Source organism: Hyla sarda, chromosome 2 (assembly GCF_029499605.1).
Source record: "Hyla sarda isolate aHylSar1 chromosome 2, aHylSar1.hap1, whole genome shotgun sequence".
In the NCBI taxonomy this organism is placed as follows: Eukaryota; Metazoa; Chordata; class Amphibia; order Anura; family Hylidae; genus Hyla; species Hyla sarda.
In genome coordinates, this window is record NC_079190.1 from 17,305,883 (window position 1) to 17,324,849 (window position 18,967).

Sequence of the window (18,967 nt, forward strand, 5' to 3'; positions counted from 1 at the left end):
TGGCTCCGCCCCTCATGACATCACGGCCCGTCCCCTTAATGCAAGTCTATGGCAGGGGGCGTGACGACCACCACGCCCCCTCCCATAGACTTGTATTGACGGGGGAGGGCCGTGACATCACGAGGGGCGGAGCCATGACGTAACGATGCTACGGCCCCTGTATTGCCCGTCATTACGTGCAGAGTGATCTCGCTCTGTGCAGTAATGACAGCGGGGTGCTGCAACAGCGATCCCTGGGGTCCCCAGCAGCGGGACCCCGGCGATCTGACATCTTATCCCCTATCCTTTGGATAGGGGATAAGATGTCTAGGGGCAGAGTACCCCTTTAAGTTTTTAATATGTCGCCCAATATCCCTAACCTGGGAACCTCCATATGTGGAGGGCCCGGACTATTATAAGCCGCCAGCTTTAGTGTCAGGAAGAAACACTATATACACCAGGTGACTGAGCGCTCGGGGATCTGCCGGCCGCCACATCTTAAAGGGGTACTCCGGTGGAAAACTTTTTTTTATTTTTTAAATCAATTGGTGCCAGAAAGTTAAACAGATTTGTAAATTACTTCTATTAAAAATTCTTAATCCTTCCAGTACTTATTAGCGGCTGTATACTACAGAGGAAATTCTTTTAGGTCACGACCACAGTGCTCTCTGCTGACACCTCTGTCTATTTTAGGAACTGTCCAGAGCAGCATGTGTTTGTTATTGGGATTTTCTCCTGCTCTGGACAGTTCCTGATATGAACAGAGGTGTCAGCAGAGAGCACTGTGGACAGACAGAAAAGAAATCCAAAAAGAAAAGAATTTCCTCTGTAGTATACAGCAGCTGATAAGTACTGGAAAGATTAAGATTTTTTTAATAGAAGTAATGTACAAATCTGTTTAACTTTCTGGCACCAGTTGATTTAAAAAAATTATAAAAAAATTGAGTTTTCCACCGGAGTACCCCTTTAATTTACACGTCTGACAGGTTAGACGGCAAAACAAAAGTCCTCAGCTAATAAAAACGCGGTTCATTTGTGGCTTTTCATGTCAATAAAGCTGTAATTGGCTAATTAAAGAAAAACACCAACTTCCTAGTGTTCAAAGTCCTAACACACTCTGTGTGTTCAACATAGCTGCCGTTTTCATTATCTCTGCTTGCTGTCAGTGAATGGGAAACTTTTTGGCTAATACATCCGGATACTGAAAACCTGTACAGACCTAATGAGAAGCCAAATAGCCTGGACTTTACTGACACATTGTAGCAAATGATCAGGACAGGAAAGAGATTTGTGCTCCGGTTGTGTTAAAGGGGTACTCCGGTGGAAAACACATTATATATATATATATTTTTTTTTTTAATCAACTGGTGCCAGAAAGTTAAACAGATTTGTAAATTACTTCTATTAAAAAAATCTTAATCCTTTCAGTACTTATGAGCTTCTGAAGTTGAGTTGTTCTTTTCTGTCTAAGTGCTCTCTGATGATACGTGTCTCGTGAACCGCTCAGTTTAGAAGCAAATCACCATAGCAAATCTCTTCTAAACTGGGCGGTTCCCGAGACACGTGTCATCAGAGAGCACTTAGACAGAAAAGACCAACTCAACTTCAGAAGCTCATAAATACTGAAAGGATTAAGATTTTTTAATAGAAGTAATTTAGAAATCTGTTTAACTTTCTGGAGCCAGTTGATTGATATATATATATATATATATATATATAGTAGAAGGAGAGCAGCACCCAAAAAAAAGAAAAATTCGGTGCACGCAGAGTCCAGACCCGGGTCAGGGATCCATGTGTAAGCAGAAATTGGAAATATCCGCAGCACACTGAGTAGTAAAATTCAAACAACTTTTATTCCATCACAGTGCGGGTGTCCAGAACAACGTTTCAACCAGCTCCCTGGTCTTTTTCAAGCTCAGTATACAATGTGCACAACACACAATTTATAGGGGTACTAATCAAGTACCAAGGTAAGTGTCAATCAAAACATAACATCAAATACAGTATAGAAAAGAATCACTCACAAAATTATGATCAAATACATCATACAAAAATAGTGAAAATATGCAAATCAATCCATCATTATTTCAAAAGTGTACATAAATACCGTGCTATGTGCACCAATACCTTAATAGGTATCTGATTGTATAAATCAGACACCTGTGTAAAAATTAAAAACAAAGCAGTTGCTAAGGGAAGCTCACTCACCCGGACAAACTCTGGCTTGTAAACAAAGAGACTGCGCGTGCGCGGCGGCCCAAGTCGCCGTGCATGGCGCAACATTAGAAGTAACTTCCTGTTGTTGTCTGTGGGCGGGTTCAGAACACGTCCACTCGACAACATCCGTTTACATGATCAGAGCGCGTTCGTTAGCATGGCAACATGTCACTGGTCCCCAGCGCATGCGCAACGGACACCAACCTCCGAGACCAAGTCCCGAAAGAAGGCATCAGCCACGCAGGCGCAAACGGTCCAGTCTATCACATGTATGAACAGATATGGGAACTTAATAGCCTTAATAAAATAACAAAATCCCTCATAGAGACTAGCACGAAAATAAAAAATACGAAAAATGGAAAAAAAGGAAAACGTATGTATAGTATATAAAAAATAAAGGAAGTAAAATAAATAAAAATAAAAAATAAAAATTAAAAAAATAAAAAATACACAAATAAAGATAAATAATAAAAAGTAAAGATGATAATAAAAAATAAAATAATAATGATTAATATAAAATAAACCAATGTGCAAACTGATAAATGACATATTCAATAGTCCGAGGGTGTCATAGATACATTACTAGCGATTTTTTGCAAAGGATTTCAGGATTGACTATACCGAATGGTGCTATAATAGCGTAATTTGATGTGGTCAGCCTCTACACCTCCATCCAACATGATGGGGGTGTAGAGGCTGTCAGCAACTGTTTGCAAAGGGCTAAATACACAGGAGAAAAGATTGATTTTGTGATTACATTGCTACTACTGGTGTTAGAGAACAACTACTTTCTTTTTGACGGTACTTTTTATTTGCAACGTCGGGGTACTGCAATGGGCAGTAATGTGGCCCCGACGTATGCAAATATTTTTATGAGTTTTTTTGAGGAACAACACGTCTATGTATCCCACCACTCCAGGTTTATCCTGGAGTGGTGGCGATACATAGATGATATTTTTCTGGTTTGGACGGGAGGTGTTAATGAGCTTCTATCTTTTCAGGCCTACCTCAATGGTAGAACAAGAGACATACAGTTTACCCTGACTCATTCAACTAGTTCTATCAGTTTCCTTGATGTACTTGTTACACTGGAAGGAGATCGCCTGACCACTGATTTGTTCGTTAAAGACACAGACCGGAACACTCTTTTAAGGTACGATAGTTGCCATCCCCGACCGATGGTGAACTCCTTGCCCTTCAGTCAGATGCTGAGGGCAAGGAGGATCACGGATACTTCAGACAAGTTGGACAAAGCACTAGACCGAATGACTGACAATTTTAGGAGTAGAGGTTATCCAATGCAGCTGATACAGAGACAGCGGGCTAGGGTGATGACGGGCAGCTCTCAACGGACTGACAGAAGTCAGACGACAAGACTAGCCTTTGTCAGCACATATAACGACTCTTCCCCTGAAATAGGCAAAATATTACGAAAACATTGGCATCTCTTTTCAGGTTTAGGACACATTCCAGAATTTTTGCAACCTCCGTTAATGTCATACAGAAGAGCCACGAGTCTGAGAGACAAACTGGTACATGCAGACGTGTCACAGAAGAAAGGACAGAGACAAACTTTTTTCATTTCAGAGAAAAAGGGTTGCTTTCCGTGCAGAAACTGCATTAACTGCAAATACATGCAAAAAGGTGATAAATTTGTACATCCCAATTTAGGAACCGAGTACCCCATTAATTTTTTACCTAAACTGCAATTCCTCTTATGTGATTTATGTACTGTGGTGCCCATGTGGTCTCCTATACGTGGGTGAGACCACATGGGACATGAAAATGCGACTAAATCAACATAGATATACCATCAGAAAACATAAGGATGATTTACCTGTGCCAAAACACTTCTCGGAGGCGGGGCATGGTGAGGGTGACCTGAGATTTATGGTCATCGACCATGTCCCCCCTCTGATAAGAGGTGGTGACAGACAGGGATTACTTAAAAGAAGAGAGTTAAAATGGATCTTCACATTGGGCACACTCAAGCCAGGTGGCCTTAATGTTGAATTTAAAGTGTCATCAAGGGTTGTGGGTAGGTAGGTGGTCTTGTCACGGGTCCTCTCCCTCTGCCCTTGTATTATCTGCATCTGTATACTCAGTATACACATTGTGTGAGATATCTATAATGATTTATTAATGAATTTTATTTCTTGCTCCTTTTGCAGTATGCGATTGGGAGGATATGCTCAACTCACCGGACTATTTCAAGAATTGAAGAAGATGTTTATATATTTTCTTTTTTCTTTATTCAATAAACCTTTATTTAATTATATCGTGGAGTAATCTGTGATCGCAATTTGAGCATGGGCAGCTATTTACGTGCTGGACAGTGTGATTTGGGGGAGCCTAAAGTATTACTCACCTTATCTAAATATTCCATTTTATTTTCTATTTTTCATGTTTTTTATTTGTTTTTAATTTTACATTTTTTTCTCTCTTTTTTTTCATTTATTTGTTTTTTCAACTTATTATTTTTTACATTTTATTTTTTACTTTTTTCTTTTTTTATTTTTTATTTTATTTTTTATAATTATTTATTTTATTTCTATTCCCATAACTCTTTATGAAGTACTGGGTGCTATTAGTCCTTAGAAGGGTTTTACTTGTTTTGGTCCATTGCTAATCATTATTATTTTATTTTTTATTATTATCTTTACTTTTTATTATTTATCCTTATTTGTGTATTTTTTATTTTTTTTAATTTTTATTTTTTATTTTTATTTATTTTACTTCCTTTATTTTTTATATACTATACATACTTTTTCCTTTTTTTCTATTTTTCGTATTTTTTATTTTCGTGCTAGTCTCTATGAGGGATTTTGTTATTTTATTAAGGCTATTAAGTTCCCATATCTGTTCATACATGTGATAGACTGGACCGTTTGCGCCTGCGTGGCTGATGCCTTCTTTCGGGACTTGGTCTCGGAGGTTGGTGTCCGTTGCGCATGCGCTGGGGACCAGTGACATGTTGCCATGTTAACGAACGCGCTCTGATTACGCCCATGTAAACGGATGTTGTCGAGTGGACGTGTTCTGAACCCGCCCACAGACAACAACAGGAAGTTACTTCTAATGTTGCGCCATGCACGGCGACTTGGGCCGCCGCGCACGCACAGTCTCTTTGTTTACAAGCCAGAGTTTGTCCGGGTGAGTGAGCTTCCCTTAGCAACTGCTTTGTTTTTAATTTTTACACAGGTGTCTGATTTATATAATCAGATACCTATTAAGGTATTGGTGCACATAGCACGGTATTTATGTACACTTTTGAAATAATGATGGATTGATTTGCATATTTTCACTATTTTTGTATGATGTATATGATCATAATTTTGTGAGTGATTCTTTTCTATACTGTATTTGATGTTATGTTTTGATTGACACTTATCTTGGTACTTGATTAGTACCCCTATAAATTTTGTGTTGTGCACATTGTATACTGAGCTTGAAAAAGACCAGGGAGCTGGTTGAAACGTTGTTCTGGACACCCGCACTGTGATGGAATAAAACTTGTTTGAAATTTACTACTCAGTGTGCTGCGGATATTTCCAATTTCTTTCTATATATATAAATGTTTTTTCCTGGATAACCCCTTTAAGCTCACAGCGGACTGTCTAGGCCAGTGTTTTCAGACCAGTGTGCCTCCAGCTGTTGCAAAACTACAACTCCCAGCATGCCCGGACAGCCAAACATACTGGGAGTTGTAGTTTTGCAACAGCTGGAGGGCCACACTTTGGAGACCACTAGGGTTTGGCCACAATGAGAACTGATGGTGGGGGCGAATTAATAAAATAAGAAAACTTAGGGCACCCTAAGATTTTGAAAGGCTATTAAAAAAATCAAAATGCCTGGGGAGGCTTCAGGACCTCTTTAAAGGGGTTATCTAGTAATAGAAAAACAGCATTTATTACTTCCAAAAACAGCACCACCCCTGTCGTCAGGTTGGCTGTGGCATTACAACTTGGCTCCATCGACTTTAATGGAACTGAGCTGCAATACCACACACAACCTGAGGACAGGGGTGGTGCGTTTTTTGGAAAAACATATATTTATTTTTTATCCTGGACAACTCCTTTAAAGGGTACCTCTCATCAAATAAACTTTTGATATATTTTAGATGAATGAATGTTGAATAACTTTCCAATAGCATGTTAATGAAAAATATGCTTCTTTCTATTGTATTTTTCCCGATCAGTCCTGGCAGCAAGCATTTCTGACTCGTGCTGGAGTCCTAAACACTCAGAGCGGCCAGCCTGCTTTGTTCACAGCCAAACAGGCTGTGAACAAAGCAGGCAGGCAGCTCTGAGTGTTCTCCTTTGTGAACAAAGCAGACTGGCAGCTCCTAGTGTTTAGGACTCCAGCATGAGTCTGAAATGCTTGCTGCCAGGACTGGTAGGGAGACCCCTAGTGGTCATTTCTTCAAAGTGGAAAATTAAATAGAAAGAAGCATATTTTTTAATAACATGCAATTGTAAAGTTATTCTGCATACATTAGTCTATAATATATCAAAAGTTTTTTTGATGAGAGGTACCCTTTAAAAACCTGAAAGCAGAAGACAACGGGGACTAATCCCTGAATCAGATGTTATTGTGCAGATCACACGTCACACTCACCTCTTGTCCCGGGGACACATACTTAAAGAAAAGGTTCATGTCTTCGGGGCACGCGGACAGTAATGCTGCGGTTGTGTCTTTAAATAGATTCTCCATAACCTAGAAGAAGAAAGGAGAAAGTGTAGTGAGTCACAGGATCAACCTCCGCCACCTCCTACGAGTACCTAAATACGACTCGAGCTCATACTCGGTAAGAAGCGGCTGTGGTCATTTAACCCTTTAGATGCCGCAATCAATGCCGACTGGCATTTTAACCCCTTAAGGACTCAGCCCATTTGGGCCTTAAGGACTCAGACAATTTTATTTTTACCTTTTCGTTTTTTCCTCCTCGCCTTCAAAAAATCATAACTCTTTTATATTTTCATCCACAGACTAGTATGGGGGCTTGTTTTTAGCGCTACCAGTTGTCCGTTGTAACGCCATCACTCACTTTACCATAAAATGTATAGTGCAACCAAAAAAAATACTATTTGTGTGGGGAAATGAAAAAGAAAAACGCAATTTTGCAAATTGTGGAAGGTTTCGTTTTCACGCCGTAGAATTTACGGTAAAAATTACGTGTGTTCTTTATTTTCTGGGTCAATACGATTAAAATGATACCCATGATAACATACTTTTCTATTACTGTTGCGCTTAAAAAAAAATAACAAACTGTTTAACCAAATTAGTAAGTTTAAAATCCCCCTATTTTGAAGACCTATAACTTTTTCATTTTTCCGTATAAACGGCGGTATGAGGGCTCATTTTTTGCGCCGTGATCTGTACTTTTTATTGATACAATATTTGCTTATTTAAAACTTTTAATAGATTTTTTATTAATTTTTTTGGGAATAAAATGTTATAAAAAGGCAGCTATTTTGGATTTTTTTTTAATGTTCCCGCCGTTCACCATACGGTATCATTAACATTTTATTTTAATAGTTGGAATATTTACGCACGCAGCGATACTAAATATGTATATAAAATCTTTTCTTTTACACTTTTTGGGGGTGAAATAGGGAAAATGGGACAATTTACGTTTTTATTGGGGGGGTTTTCACATTTTTTTAAACTTTTTTTTTTACTTCTATTTTTACACTTTAATAATCCCCATAGGGGACTATTTACAGCAATCATTCGATTGCTAATCCTGTTCAGTGCTATGCATAGGACATAGCACTGATCAGTGTTATCGGTCATCTTCTGCTCTGGTCTGCTCAATCTCAGATCAGAGCAGAAGACCCGTGGAAGGCAGAGGAGGCAGGTGAGGGGACCTCCGTGCTCCGTTGTGGAAGATCGGATCGCTGCGGCATCTGTATTCATCACTGCATCTGAGGGGTTAATGACGGACATCCGCGAGATCGCGGATGTCCGCCATTACTGGCGGGTTTCTGGCTGCTATCAGCGGTTATGCATAGGATGTAAATGTACGTCCTGGTGCGTTAAGTACCAGCTCACCAGGACGTACATTTACGTCTGGCGTCGTTAAGGGGTTAAAGGCAAAATTACCATTGCCATGCATTTCAGGGGTCTGATTGGCACCTACGCATGCCGGGGTTGACTGGTTAATATGGGGGCTGGAGGCTTCCACGCCAGTCATATTGGCTCCGCTAATACAGCGTTCCACAGACAGACTGTAAAAGCAGAGCACATATTTCACTGACCAATGCTCTGCCATAGCATAACATTAACCAGTATTTTACCCACCTCATTGATTGCTTATAATAATTCCATACGGGGACTTATAAAATGTAAATCTTTTTTTTTTTTTTTACTATTTTTTGAAAATCGAAAAAAAATTCAAATCACCCCTCTTTTTCCATTTTCCAACTAAAAAATGCTTTAAAAAAAACCAAAAAACACTATTTGGTATATTTGGTATCACTGTGTGTGGCATTGTCCAAACTATTAAAACATTTTTTAGTTTTGGTCACATCATATATAAAATTGAGTAACACCTTGAAGGGTTAAAGCGGAACTTCTAATTTTTAAAGGGGTACTCCACTGGAAAACATTTTTTTTTTTTTTTTTTTAAATCAACTGGTGCCAAATAGTTAAACAGATTTGTAAATGACTTCTATTAAAAAAAAAAATCTAAATCCTTCCAGTACTTATCAGTTCCTGTATGCTCCACAGGAAGTTCTTTTCTTTTTGAATTTATTTTCTGCCTGACCACAGTGCTCTCTGCTGACACCTCTGTCCATTTTAGGAACTGTCCAGAGCAGGATAGGTTTTCTATCTATCTTCTTGCTCCCGCTCTGGACAGTTCCTAAAATGCACAGCAGGTGTCAGCAGAGAGCAGGCAGAAAGGAAATTCAAAAAGAGAAAGAACTTCCTGTGGATCATAACAGCAGCTGATAAGTACTGGAAGGATTAAGATTGTTTCAATAGAAGAAATTTACAAATCTGTTTAACTTTCTTTCACCAGTTGATAAAAAAAAAAAAAAAAAAAAAAATATATATTTCCAGTGGAGTACCCCTTTAAGGCGACGGCATGATGAATGTATCCTTTTGTATACACTGTGATATTGACTTGTTATGGTGGAGGTAGTTTATATGTTTAAATAAAAATATCAAGTCTTGTTCCACGTGATATTGAGAAGTTGCACATAGATCTCAATAGCAGTAAACGTTGTGTAACCTAATAGAACTGAACAGCGCCCCCAAGAGCCAAATGGGGGAACAAACAAAATCAGCGGTTGTGCAGAGTCACTTAATGTATCATCCCTCTAAGTACCCACCTGCGTAATGTCCTCCAAGCTTTCTGTGAAGAAAACCTCGGCCTCCACCATGTAGAACTCGGCCAGATGTCTCCGGCTCTGCGAATTCTCCGCTCGAAACGTCGGGCCGAAGGTGAAGGCTCTCCTGAACCCTCTGCGTGGAAATATTATGGAAACTGATCAGTTAGACCAGTGTTTCCAAAACCAGGGTGCCTCCCGCTGTTGCAAAACTACAACTCCCAGCATGCCCGGACAGCCAAAGGCTGTCCGGGCATGCTGGGAGTTGTAGTTTTGCAACAGCTGGAGGCACACTGGATGGGAAACACTGAGTTAGACCATAGAACAAGGAAGGTCCAACTTCTGGCACCCTACTTTTACATAGAACAAAGGGCCCATCTATGTCTTATCAATAGGATCTGACAGTGGTTTCCCTGTGATACTGAGATCAGGTGCCCTGTTAGTAGGAGAACTGTAGGGGGAGCCCATGAGCAGTCACCCTCAGCTTAAATATATCTGAGCAGCATAATTATTCTATTGTTTATATATCTGCACAGACTACAACCTGTAGGTAGTTAGCCCCATGTACACAAGCCCCCCATGTAGGTAGGTTGTCCCTTGTAGTTAGGACTCCCCTTGTAGGTGGTAAGCCCCTTGTATGTAGATTGCTTCCTGTATGTAAGACCCCCCCTGTAAGACCCCCCTGTATGTAGTTTGCCCCCTGTAAGACCCCCCTGTAGTTAGCCCCCTGTATGTAAGACCCCCCTGTATGTATGTAAGACCCCCCTGCATGTAGTTTGCCCCCTGTATGTATGTAAGACCCCCCCTGTATGTAGTTAGCCCCCTGTATGTAAGCCCCCCCCCTGTATGTATGTAAGACCCCCCTGTATGTAGTTTGCCCCCTGTAAGACCCCCCTGTATGTAGTTTGCCCCCTGTAAGACCCCCCTGTGTGTAGTTAGCCCCCTGTAAGACCCCCCCTGTATGTACTTTGCCCCCTGTATGTATGTAAGAGCCCCCTGTATGTAGTTAGCCCCCTGTATGTAAGACCCCCCAGTGTATGTAGTTTTCCCCTTGAATGTAAGACCCCCCTGTATGTAGTTTTCCCCCTGTAAGACCCCCCTGTATGTAGTTTGCCCCCTGTAAGACCCCCCTGTATGTAGTTAGCCCCCTGTAAGACCCACCCCCCTGTATGTAGTTTGCCCCCTGTATGTATGTAAGACCCCCCTGTATGTAGTTTGCCCCCTGCATGTATGTAAGAGCCCCCTGTATGTAGTTAGCCCCCTGTATGTAAGACCCCCCCCTGTATGTAGTTTGCCCCCTGTATGTATGTAAGAGCCCCCTGTATGTAGTTAGCCCCCTGTATGTAAGACCCCCCTGTTTGTAGTTTGCCCCCTATATGTATGTAAGAGCCCCCTGTATGTATGTAAGACCCCCCTATATGTACTTTGCCCCCTGTATGTATGTAAGAGCCCCCTGTATGTAGTTAGCCCCCTGTAAGACCCCCCCCCCTGTATGTAGTTTGCCCCCTGTATGTATGTAAGACCCCCCTGTATGTAGTTTGCCCCCTGCATGTATGTAAGAGCCCCCTGTATGTAGTTAGCCCCCTGTACGTAAGACCCCTCCCCTGTATGTAGTTTGCCCCCTGTATGTATGTAAGAGCCCCCTGTATGTAGTTAGCCCCCTGTATGTAAGACCCCCCTGTTTGTAGTTTGCCCCCTATATGTATGTAAGACCCCCCTGTATGTACTTTGCCCCCTGTATGTATGTAAGAGCCCCCTGTATGTAGTTAGCCCCCTGTATGTAAGACCCCCCCTGTATGTAGTTTGCCCCCTGTATGTATGTAAGAGCCCCCTGTATGTAGTTAGCCCCCTGTATGTAAGACCCCCCTGTATGTATGTAAGACCCCCCTGTATGTAGTTTGCCCCCTGTATGTATGTAAGAGCCCCCTGTATGTAGTTAGCCCCCTGTATGTAAGACCCCCCTGTTTGTACTTTGCCCCCTGTATGTATGTAAGAGCCCCCTGTATGTAGTTAGCCCCCTGTATGTAAGACCCCCCTGTATGTAGTTAGCCCCCTGTATGTATGTAAGACCCCCCTGTATGTAGTTTGCCCCCTGTATGTATGTAAGACCCCCCTGTATGTAGTTAGCCCCCTGTATGTAAGACCCCCCCTGTATGTAGTTTGCCCCCTGTATGTATGTAAGAGCCCCCCCGTATGTAGTTTGCCCCCTGTATGTAGTTAGTCCCCCCAGTGTATGCAGTTTTCCCCTTGCATGTAAGACCCCCCCCTGTATGTAGTTAGCCCCCTGTATACAAGACCCCTCCCCTGTATGTAGTTAGCCCCCTGTATGTAAGACCCCCCTGTATGTAGTTAGCCCAGTACAGTGGGGCAAAAAAGTATTACTTACCGTATATACTCGAGTATAAGCCGACCCGAATATAAGCCGAGGCCCCTAATTTCACCCCAAAATCCCAGGAAAAGTTATTGACTTGACTATAAACCTAGGGTGGGAAATACATCATCCCCCCTGTCATCATCCAGACCCCCGTCATCATCCCCCCTTCATCATCCCCTTGTCATCATCCCCACCCCCTTCATCATCCCCTTGTCATCATCCCCACCCCCCTTCATCATCCCCTTGTCATCATCTCACACCCCCTTTCATCATCCCCTTGTCATCATCCCACACCCCCCCTTCATCATCCCCTTGTCATCATCCCACACCCCCCCTTCATCATCCCCTTGTCATCATCTCACACCCCCCTTTCATCATCCCCCTGTCATCATCCCACACCCCCCCTTCATCATGCCCCTGTCATCCCACACCCCCCCCCCCCTTCATCATCCCCTAGTCATCATCCCACCCCCCCCTTCATCATCCCCTTGTCATCATCTCACCCCCCCTTCATCATCCCCTAGTCATCATCCCACACCCCCCTTCATCATCCCCTTGTCATCATCTCACACCCCCCCTTCATCATCCCCCTGTCATCATCCCCACCCCCCCTTCATCATCCCCTTGTCATCATCTCACACACACACCCTTCATCATCCCCCTGTCATCATCCCCACCCCCCTTCATCATCCCCTTGTCATCATCCCCCCTTCATCATCCCCTAGTCATCATCCCACACCCCCCCTTCATCATCCCCGTCATCATCCCACACCCCCCCTTCATCATCCCCTTGTCATCATCCCCCCTTCATCATCCCCTAGTCATCATCCCACACCCCCCTTCATCATCCCACCCCCCCCTTCATCATCCCCTAGTCATCATCCCACACATCCCCCCCTTCATCATCCCCTTGTCATCATCTAACACCCCCCCTTCATCATCCCCTTTTCATCATCCCACCCCCCCTTCATCATCCTCTTGTCATCATCTCACACCCCCCCTTCGTCATCCTCTTGTCATCATCTCACACCCCCCCTTCGTCATCCCCCTGTCATCATCTCACACCCCCCTTCATCATCCCCCTGTCATCATCCCCACCCCCCCTTCATCATCCCACCTTCATCATCCCCTAGTCATCATCCCACACCCCCCCTTCATCATCCCCCTGTCATCATCCCACACACCCCCTTCATCATCCCCTTGTCATCATCTCACACACCCCTTCATCATCCCCTTGTCATCATCTCACACACCCCTTCATCATCCCCTTGTCATCATCTCACACCCCCCCCTTCATCATCCCCTTGTCATCATCCCACACCCCCCTTCGTCATCCCCTTGTCATCATCTCACACCCCCCCTTCATCATCCCCCTGTCATCATCCCCACCCCCCCCTTCATCATCCCCTTGTCATCATCCCCCCTTCATCATCCCCTAGTCATCATCCCACCCCCCCCCTTCATCATCCCCCTGTCATCATCCCCACCCCCCTTCATCATCCCCTTGTCATCATCCCCCCTTCATCATCCCCTAGTCATCATCCCACACCCCCCCTTCATCATCCCCTTGTCATCATCCCCACCCACCCCCCCTTCATCATCCCCTTGTCATCATCCCCTTGTCATCATCCCCCCTTCATCATCCCCCTGTCATCATCCCCACCCCCCCTTCATCATCCCCTAGTCATCATCCCACACCCCCCCTTCATCATCCCCCTGTCATCATCCCACACCCCCCCTTCATCATCCCCTTGTCATCATCTCACACCCCCCCTTCATCATCCCCTTGTCATCATCCCCCCTTCATCATCCCCTAGTCATCATCCCACACCCCCCCTTCATCATCCCCCTGTCATCATCCCCACCCCCCTTCATCATCCCCTTGTCATCATCCCCCCTTCATCATCCCCTAGTCATCATCCCACACCCCCCCTTCATCATCCCCTTGTCATCATCCCCACCCACCCCCCCTTCATCATCCCCTTGTCATCATCCCCTTGTCATCATCCCCCCTTCATCATCCCCCTGTCATCATCCCCACCCCCCCTTCATCATCCCCTAGTCATCATCCCACACCCCCCCTTCATCATCCCCCTGTCATCATCCCACACCCCCCCTTCATCATCCCCTTTTCATCATCTCACACCCCCCCTTCATCATCCCCTTGTCATCATCCCCCCTTCATCATCCCCTAGTCATCATCCCACACCCCCCCTTCATCATCCCCCTGTCATCATCCCACACCCCCCTTCATCATCCCCTTGTCATCATCTCACACCCCCCCTTCATCATCCCCTTGTCATCATCTCACACCCCCCCTTCATCATCCCCTTGTCATCATCCCCACCCCACTCTCATCTTTATAAGTGGGAGAACTTGCACAATTGGTGGCTGACTAAATACTTTTTTGTCCCACTGTAAGACCCTCCTGTATGTAGTTTGCCCCCTATAGATACATTCTTCACTGTAGGTAGTTTGCCCCCTGTATGTAGGACCCCTGTAGATAGTTAGCTCCCTGTATGTAAGGTAGTTTGCCCCCTGTAAGAGTAAGACCCTTCCCCGTAGGTAGTTGGTCCCCTTTATGTAGGTCCCCCCTGTGGGTAGTTTGCCCGTCAGACTTCCTTATATACTGCACCCTGTCTGCTGCCCCGTTCTCTCTCCGTCCCCCTGTTCGTAAAATTCCTTTTTATGGAAATGTAGGTGACCATACATGGCACTCTGCCTCCTCCGTAGCGGTACACTGCGACCAAGCAAGGAGAGCAGGCGCAGTGGAGGAGTCAGGGAGACGTGTACGGTCACATGCTCGGAGGATAGAAGCCACCTTCAAGTTGCCGGGAAAGTGGCGGCTGTGCACCAAATTTATCATGCGGTGAACGGGCGTTGATGAACGGACGCTGAATTGCGCTCTGGTTAAATGTTGCAGAGCAGTGGCGGGCCGTGCAACAATTGTATTAAAAGTCGCACAGACCTTAAAGGGGTTATCTAGGAAAAAACTTTTTTTTATATATCAACTGGCTCCAGAAAGTTAAACAGATTTGTAAATTACTTCTATTAAAAAATCTTAATCCTTTCAGTACTTATGAGCTTCTGAAGTTAAGGTTGTTCTTTTCTGTCTAAGTGCTCTTTGATGACACGTGTCTCGGGAACCGCCCAGTTTAGAAGCAAATCCCCATAGCAAACCTCTTCTACTCTGTGCAGTTCCCGAGACAAGCAGAGATTTCAGCAGAGAGCACTGTCGTCAGACAGAAAACAACTCAACTTCAGCAGCTGATAATTATTAAAAGGATTAAGATTTTTTCATAGAAGTAATTTACAAATCTGTTTAAAGGGGTATTCCAGGAAAAAACTTTTTTTTATATATATCAACTGGCTCCAGAAAGCTAAACAGATTTGTAAATTACTTCTATTAAAAAATCTTAATCCTTTCAGTACTTATGAGCTTCTGAAGTTAAGGTTGTTCTTTTCTGTCTAAGTGCTCTCTGATGACACGTGTCTCGGGAACCGCCAAGTTTAGAAGCAAATCCCCATAGCAAACCTCTTCTAAACTGGGCGGTTCCCGAGACACATGTCATCAGAGAGCACTTAGACAGAAAAGAACAACCTTAACTTCAGAAGCTCATAAGTACTGAAAGGATTAAGATTTTTTAATAGAAGTAATTTACAAATCTGTTTAACTTTCTGGAGCCAGTTGATATATATATATATATAAAAGCTTTTCCTGGATGACCCCCTTAACGTTCTGGAGCCAGTTGATTTAAATAAAAAAAAAAAAAAAAAAAAGTTTTTTAAAGGGGTACTCCGCTGCTCATGCGTTTGGAACAAACTGTTCCGAACGCTGGAGGCAGCAGCTTGTGATATCATAGCCCCGCCCCCTCATGCCGTCACGCCCCGCCCTCTCAATGCAAATCTATGGGAGGGGGCTTTACGTCCCCTCCCATAGACTTGCATTGAGGGGGCGGGTAGTGACATCATGAGGGGGCGTGTTTGTTCCAAATGCTGAGCAGCGGAGTACCCCTTTAATACAATTGTCCCATGGAGTGATATAGGGCAGGGTTGAATTGCCCTGTGATCCCTTCTATATCTGGTCCGGGCAACTTTTTATTTTTTTGCGATTTTTCGCAGAAAAAGTCGCACATGATAAATTAGTGACCACCGCCCAAAATGATCTAATTATTAATGAAACAATCTAAATGAAAAGTCGCAGGAAAAGTCGCACGGGACCAGCCTGTGACTTTTCCTGCGACAAATTTAGACGAAAAAAAAAGCCGCCTATATTGTTTGATAAAATCCCCGTCGTGCGCATTTTATGGGCAATAACAGGTTAAATACCTGCTGCAAATACAGATTTTATATAATGTGGCAGAATGTTTATATGATGCGGATTCCCCATCTTACCCGCTCACGGTCTCCAGGTGCAGCTGTCCGGACACGGTAAGGAACGCAGGGACCCCAAAGAACCCCCCATCACCCTCCTGTGCGCCATTTCTGTGGGAAGCCTAAGAGATATGAGAATAAAAAATTGTGAAAAATCAGCATTACAACAGTCCTGAGATTGGAGCGTACCAATATTGGGGCGTACCAATAAGAGTTAAAGGGGGGGGGGGGGGGGGCTGGTAAAAGATTGGTTCCACTTCCCTTCCCACCAGTTTCGATATTCCACCCATGTTATGAGCCCAACCAATCAGAAGGCAAATCTGCTGTTCATGCATGCTGGGAGTTGTAGTTTTGCAAGATTTAGAGGGCCACGGTTTAGAAACCACTGCACAGTGATCTCTAGATTGTGGCCCTCCAGATGTTGCAAAACTACAAATCCCTGTCCCTTTTAGGAACTGTCCAGAGCATCATATGTTTGCTATGGGGATTTTCTTCTACTCTGGACAGTTCTTAAAATGGACAGAGATGTCAGCAGAGAGCACTGTGCTCGTGATGTCAGCAGAGAGCTCTGTGTTGCAAAAAGAAAAGGATTTCCTCTGTAGTATTCAGCAGCTAATAAGTATTGGAAGGATTAAGATTTTTTTAATAGAAGTAATTTACAAATCTGTTTAACTTTCTGGCACCAGTCAGCAGAGAGCACTTGTGGTAAGGCAGAAAGGAAATTCAAAAAGAAAATAACTTTCTGTGGAGCATACAGCAACTGATAAGTACTGGAAGGATTAAGATTTTTTAATAGAAGTAATTTACAAGTCTGTTTAACTTTCTGGCACCAGTTCATTTAAAAAAAAAAAAAAAAAGTTTTCCACCGGAGTACCCCTTTAATGTATGCCTAGACCAGGCTGCCTAAATAAATACAGACCCCATAGATAAATTTAGACCCTCTTAACCAGTGGTCTCCAAACTGTGGACCTCCAGTTGTTGCAAAACTACAACTCCCAGCATGCCCAGAAAGCCAACGGCTGTCTGGGCATGCTTGGAGTTGTAGTTTTGCAACAGCTGGAGGAACACTGGTTGGAAAACACTGGCCTAAACAGTCTGCTGTGAGCTTAAAGGGGCACTCTGGTGGAAAACTTTCTTTTTTTTTTCCGGGCATGCTGGGAGTTGTAGTTTTGCAACATCTGGAGGGCTACAGTTTAGAGACCACTGTAAAGTGGTCTCCAAACTGTAGCCCTCCAGATGTTGCTAGGCAACTACCTAACAGCTTCCGTAGTCAGCAGGAACGCCGCTCGCCACCGGTAAGTGACCTCCAGCACCGGTCCTAGCACAGTTCCCCCGCTCTGCCCGGACTACCGTGGGTGGGCAGAGCGGGGGAACCAAACTGTAACCCCCCGCCCCCGATCTGCTTCCGACTGACCAATAGCAGGGATAGGAGGGGTGGCACCCCTGCCACCTCACTCCTATCCCTTCAAGGGGATCATGAGTGTCTTGGACAACCCCGATCCCCCTTATTTTCCAGGTCACCGGAGACCCGTATGACCCAGAATCGCTGCAGATTGTCGGTCTGAATTGACTAGCGATTTGCGGTGATTGCCGACATTGGGGGGTCTCAGGAGCCCCCCAGGCATTGTCACGGGATACCTGCTGAATGATTTAAGCAGGCATCCCGGTCCGGTCCCCACCCGGCGAGTGGCGGGGAACGGAATTCCCACTGGCGTACAGGTACGCCCTGGGTCCTAGACAGGTTTAAAGGGGTACTCCGGTGGAAAACATTTTTTTTTTTAAATCAACTGGTACCAGAAAGTTAAACAGATTTGTTAATTACTTCTTTGTAAAAATCTTAATCCTTCCAGTACTTATCAGCTGCTGTATACTACAGAGGAAGTTCTTTTCTTTTTGAAGTTCTTTTCTGTCTGACCACAGTGCTCTCTGCTGACACCTCTGTCAATGTCAGGAACTATCCAGAGCAGGAGAGGTATGCTATGGGGATTTTCTCCTGCTCTGGACAGTTCCTGACACGGACAGAGGTGTCAGCAGAGAGAACTGTGGTCAGACAGAAAGAAAATTTAAAAAGAAAAAGAACTTCCTGTGGATAATACAGCAGCTGAAAAGTACTGGAAGGATTAAGATTTTCAAATAGATGTAATTTACAAATGTGTTTAACTTTCTGGCACCAATTTATAAAAAAAATTAAAAATAAATGTTTTCCACCGGAGTACCCCTTTAAGAAATGAAGAAGCCGTCCAACTAGCTATGGCAACACTATCCCTTATCTAGGTGAAGAAGACAACAGTCTATTTCTCCCCAGCCTAAAATGGCTGATAACAGGGAAAAATAACACTGCAATAGGAGAAAAAACAAAAAGCAAGAATGTAGCTCCTCCGTTTCCCTTTAAAGGGGTATTCGAGGAAAAAACTTTTTTTTATTTTTATATATCAACTCGCACCAGAAAGTTAAACAGATTTGTAAATTACTTCTATGTAAAAATCTTAATCCTTCCAATAATTATCAGCTGCTGAAGTTGAGTTGTTCTTTTCTGTCCGGCAACAGTGCTCTCTGCTGACGTCTCTGCTTGTCTCGGGAACTGCACAGAGTAGAATAGGTTTGCTATGGGGCTTTCCTTCCACTCTGGACAGTTCCCGAGACAGGTGTTATCAGAGAGCAACTTAGACAGAAAAGAACAACTCAACTT

At 43.8% G+C, this 18,967-nt stretch overlaps 1 protein-coding gene across 1 annotated transcript in view; it reads right to left on the reverse strand.

Annotated features, from left to right (window-relative positions):
• The window catches only part of NARS2 (asparaginyl-tRNA synthetase 2, mitochondrial), a 64,172-nt gene that overhangs the window by 25,494 nt on the left and 19,711 nt on the right, over window positions 1–18,967 (reverse strand). The window contains 3 exon segments of the mRNA XM_056561271.1: window positions 6,814–6,912; window positions 9,534–9,666; window positions 16,300–16,400. Of these exon segments, the coding sequence (XP_056417246.1) occupies window positions 6,814–6,912; window positions 9,534–9,666; window positions 16,300–16,400 (333 nt within the window).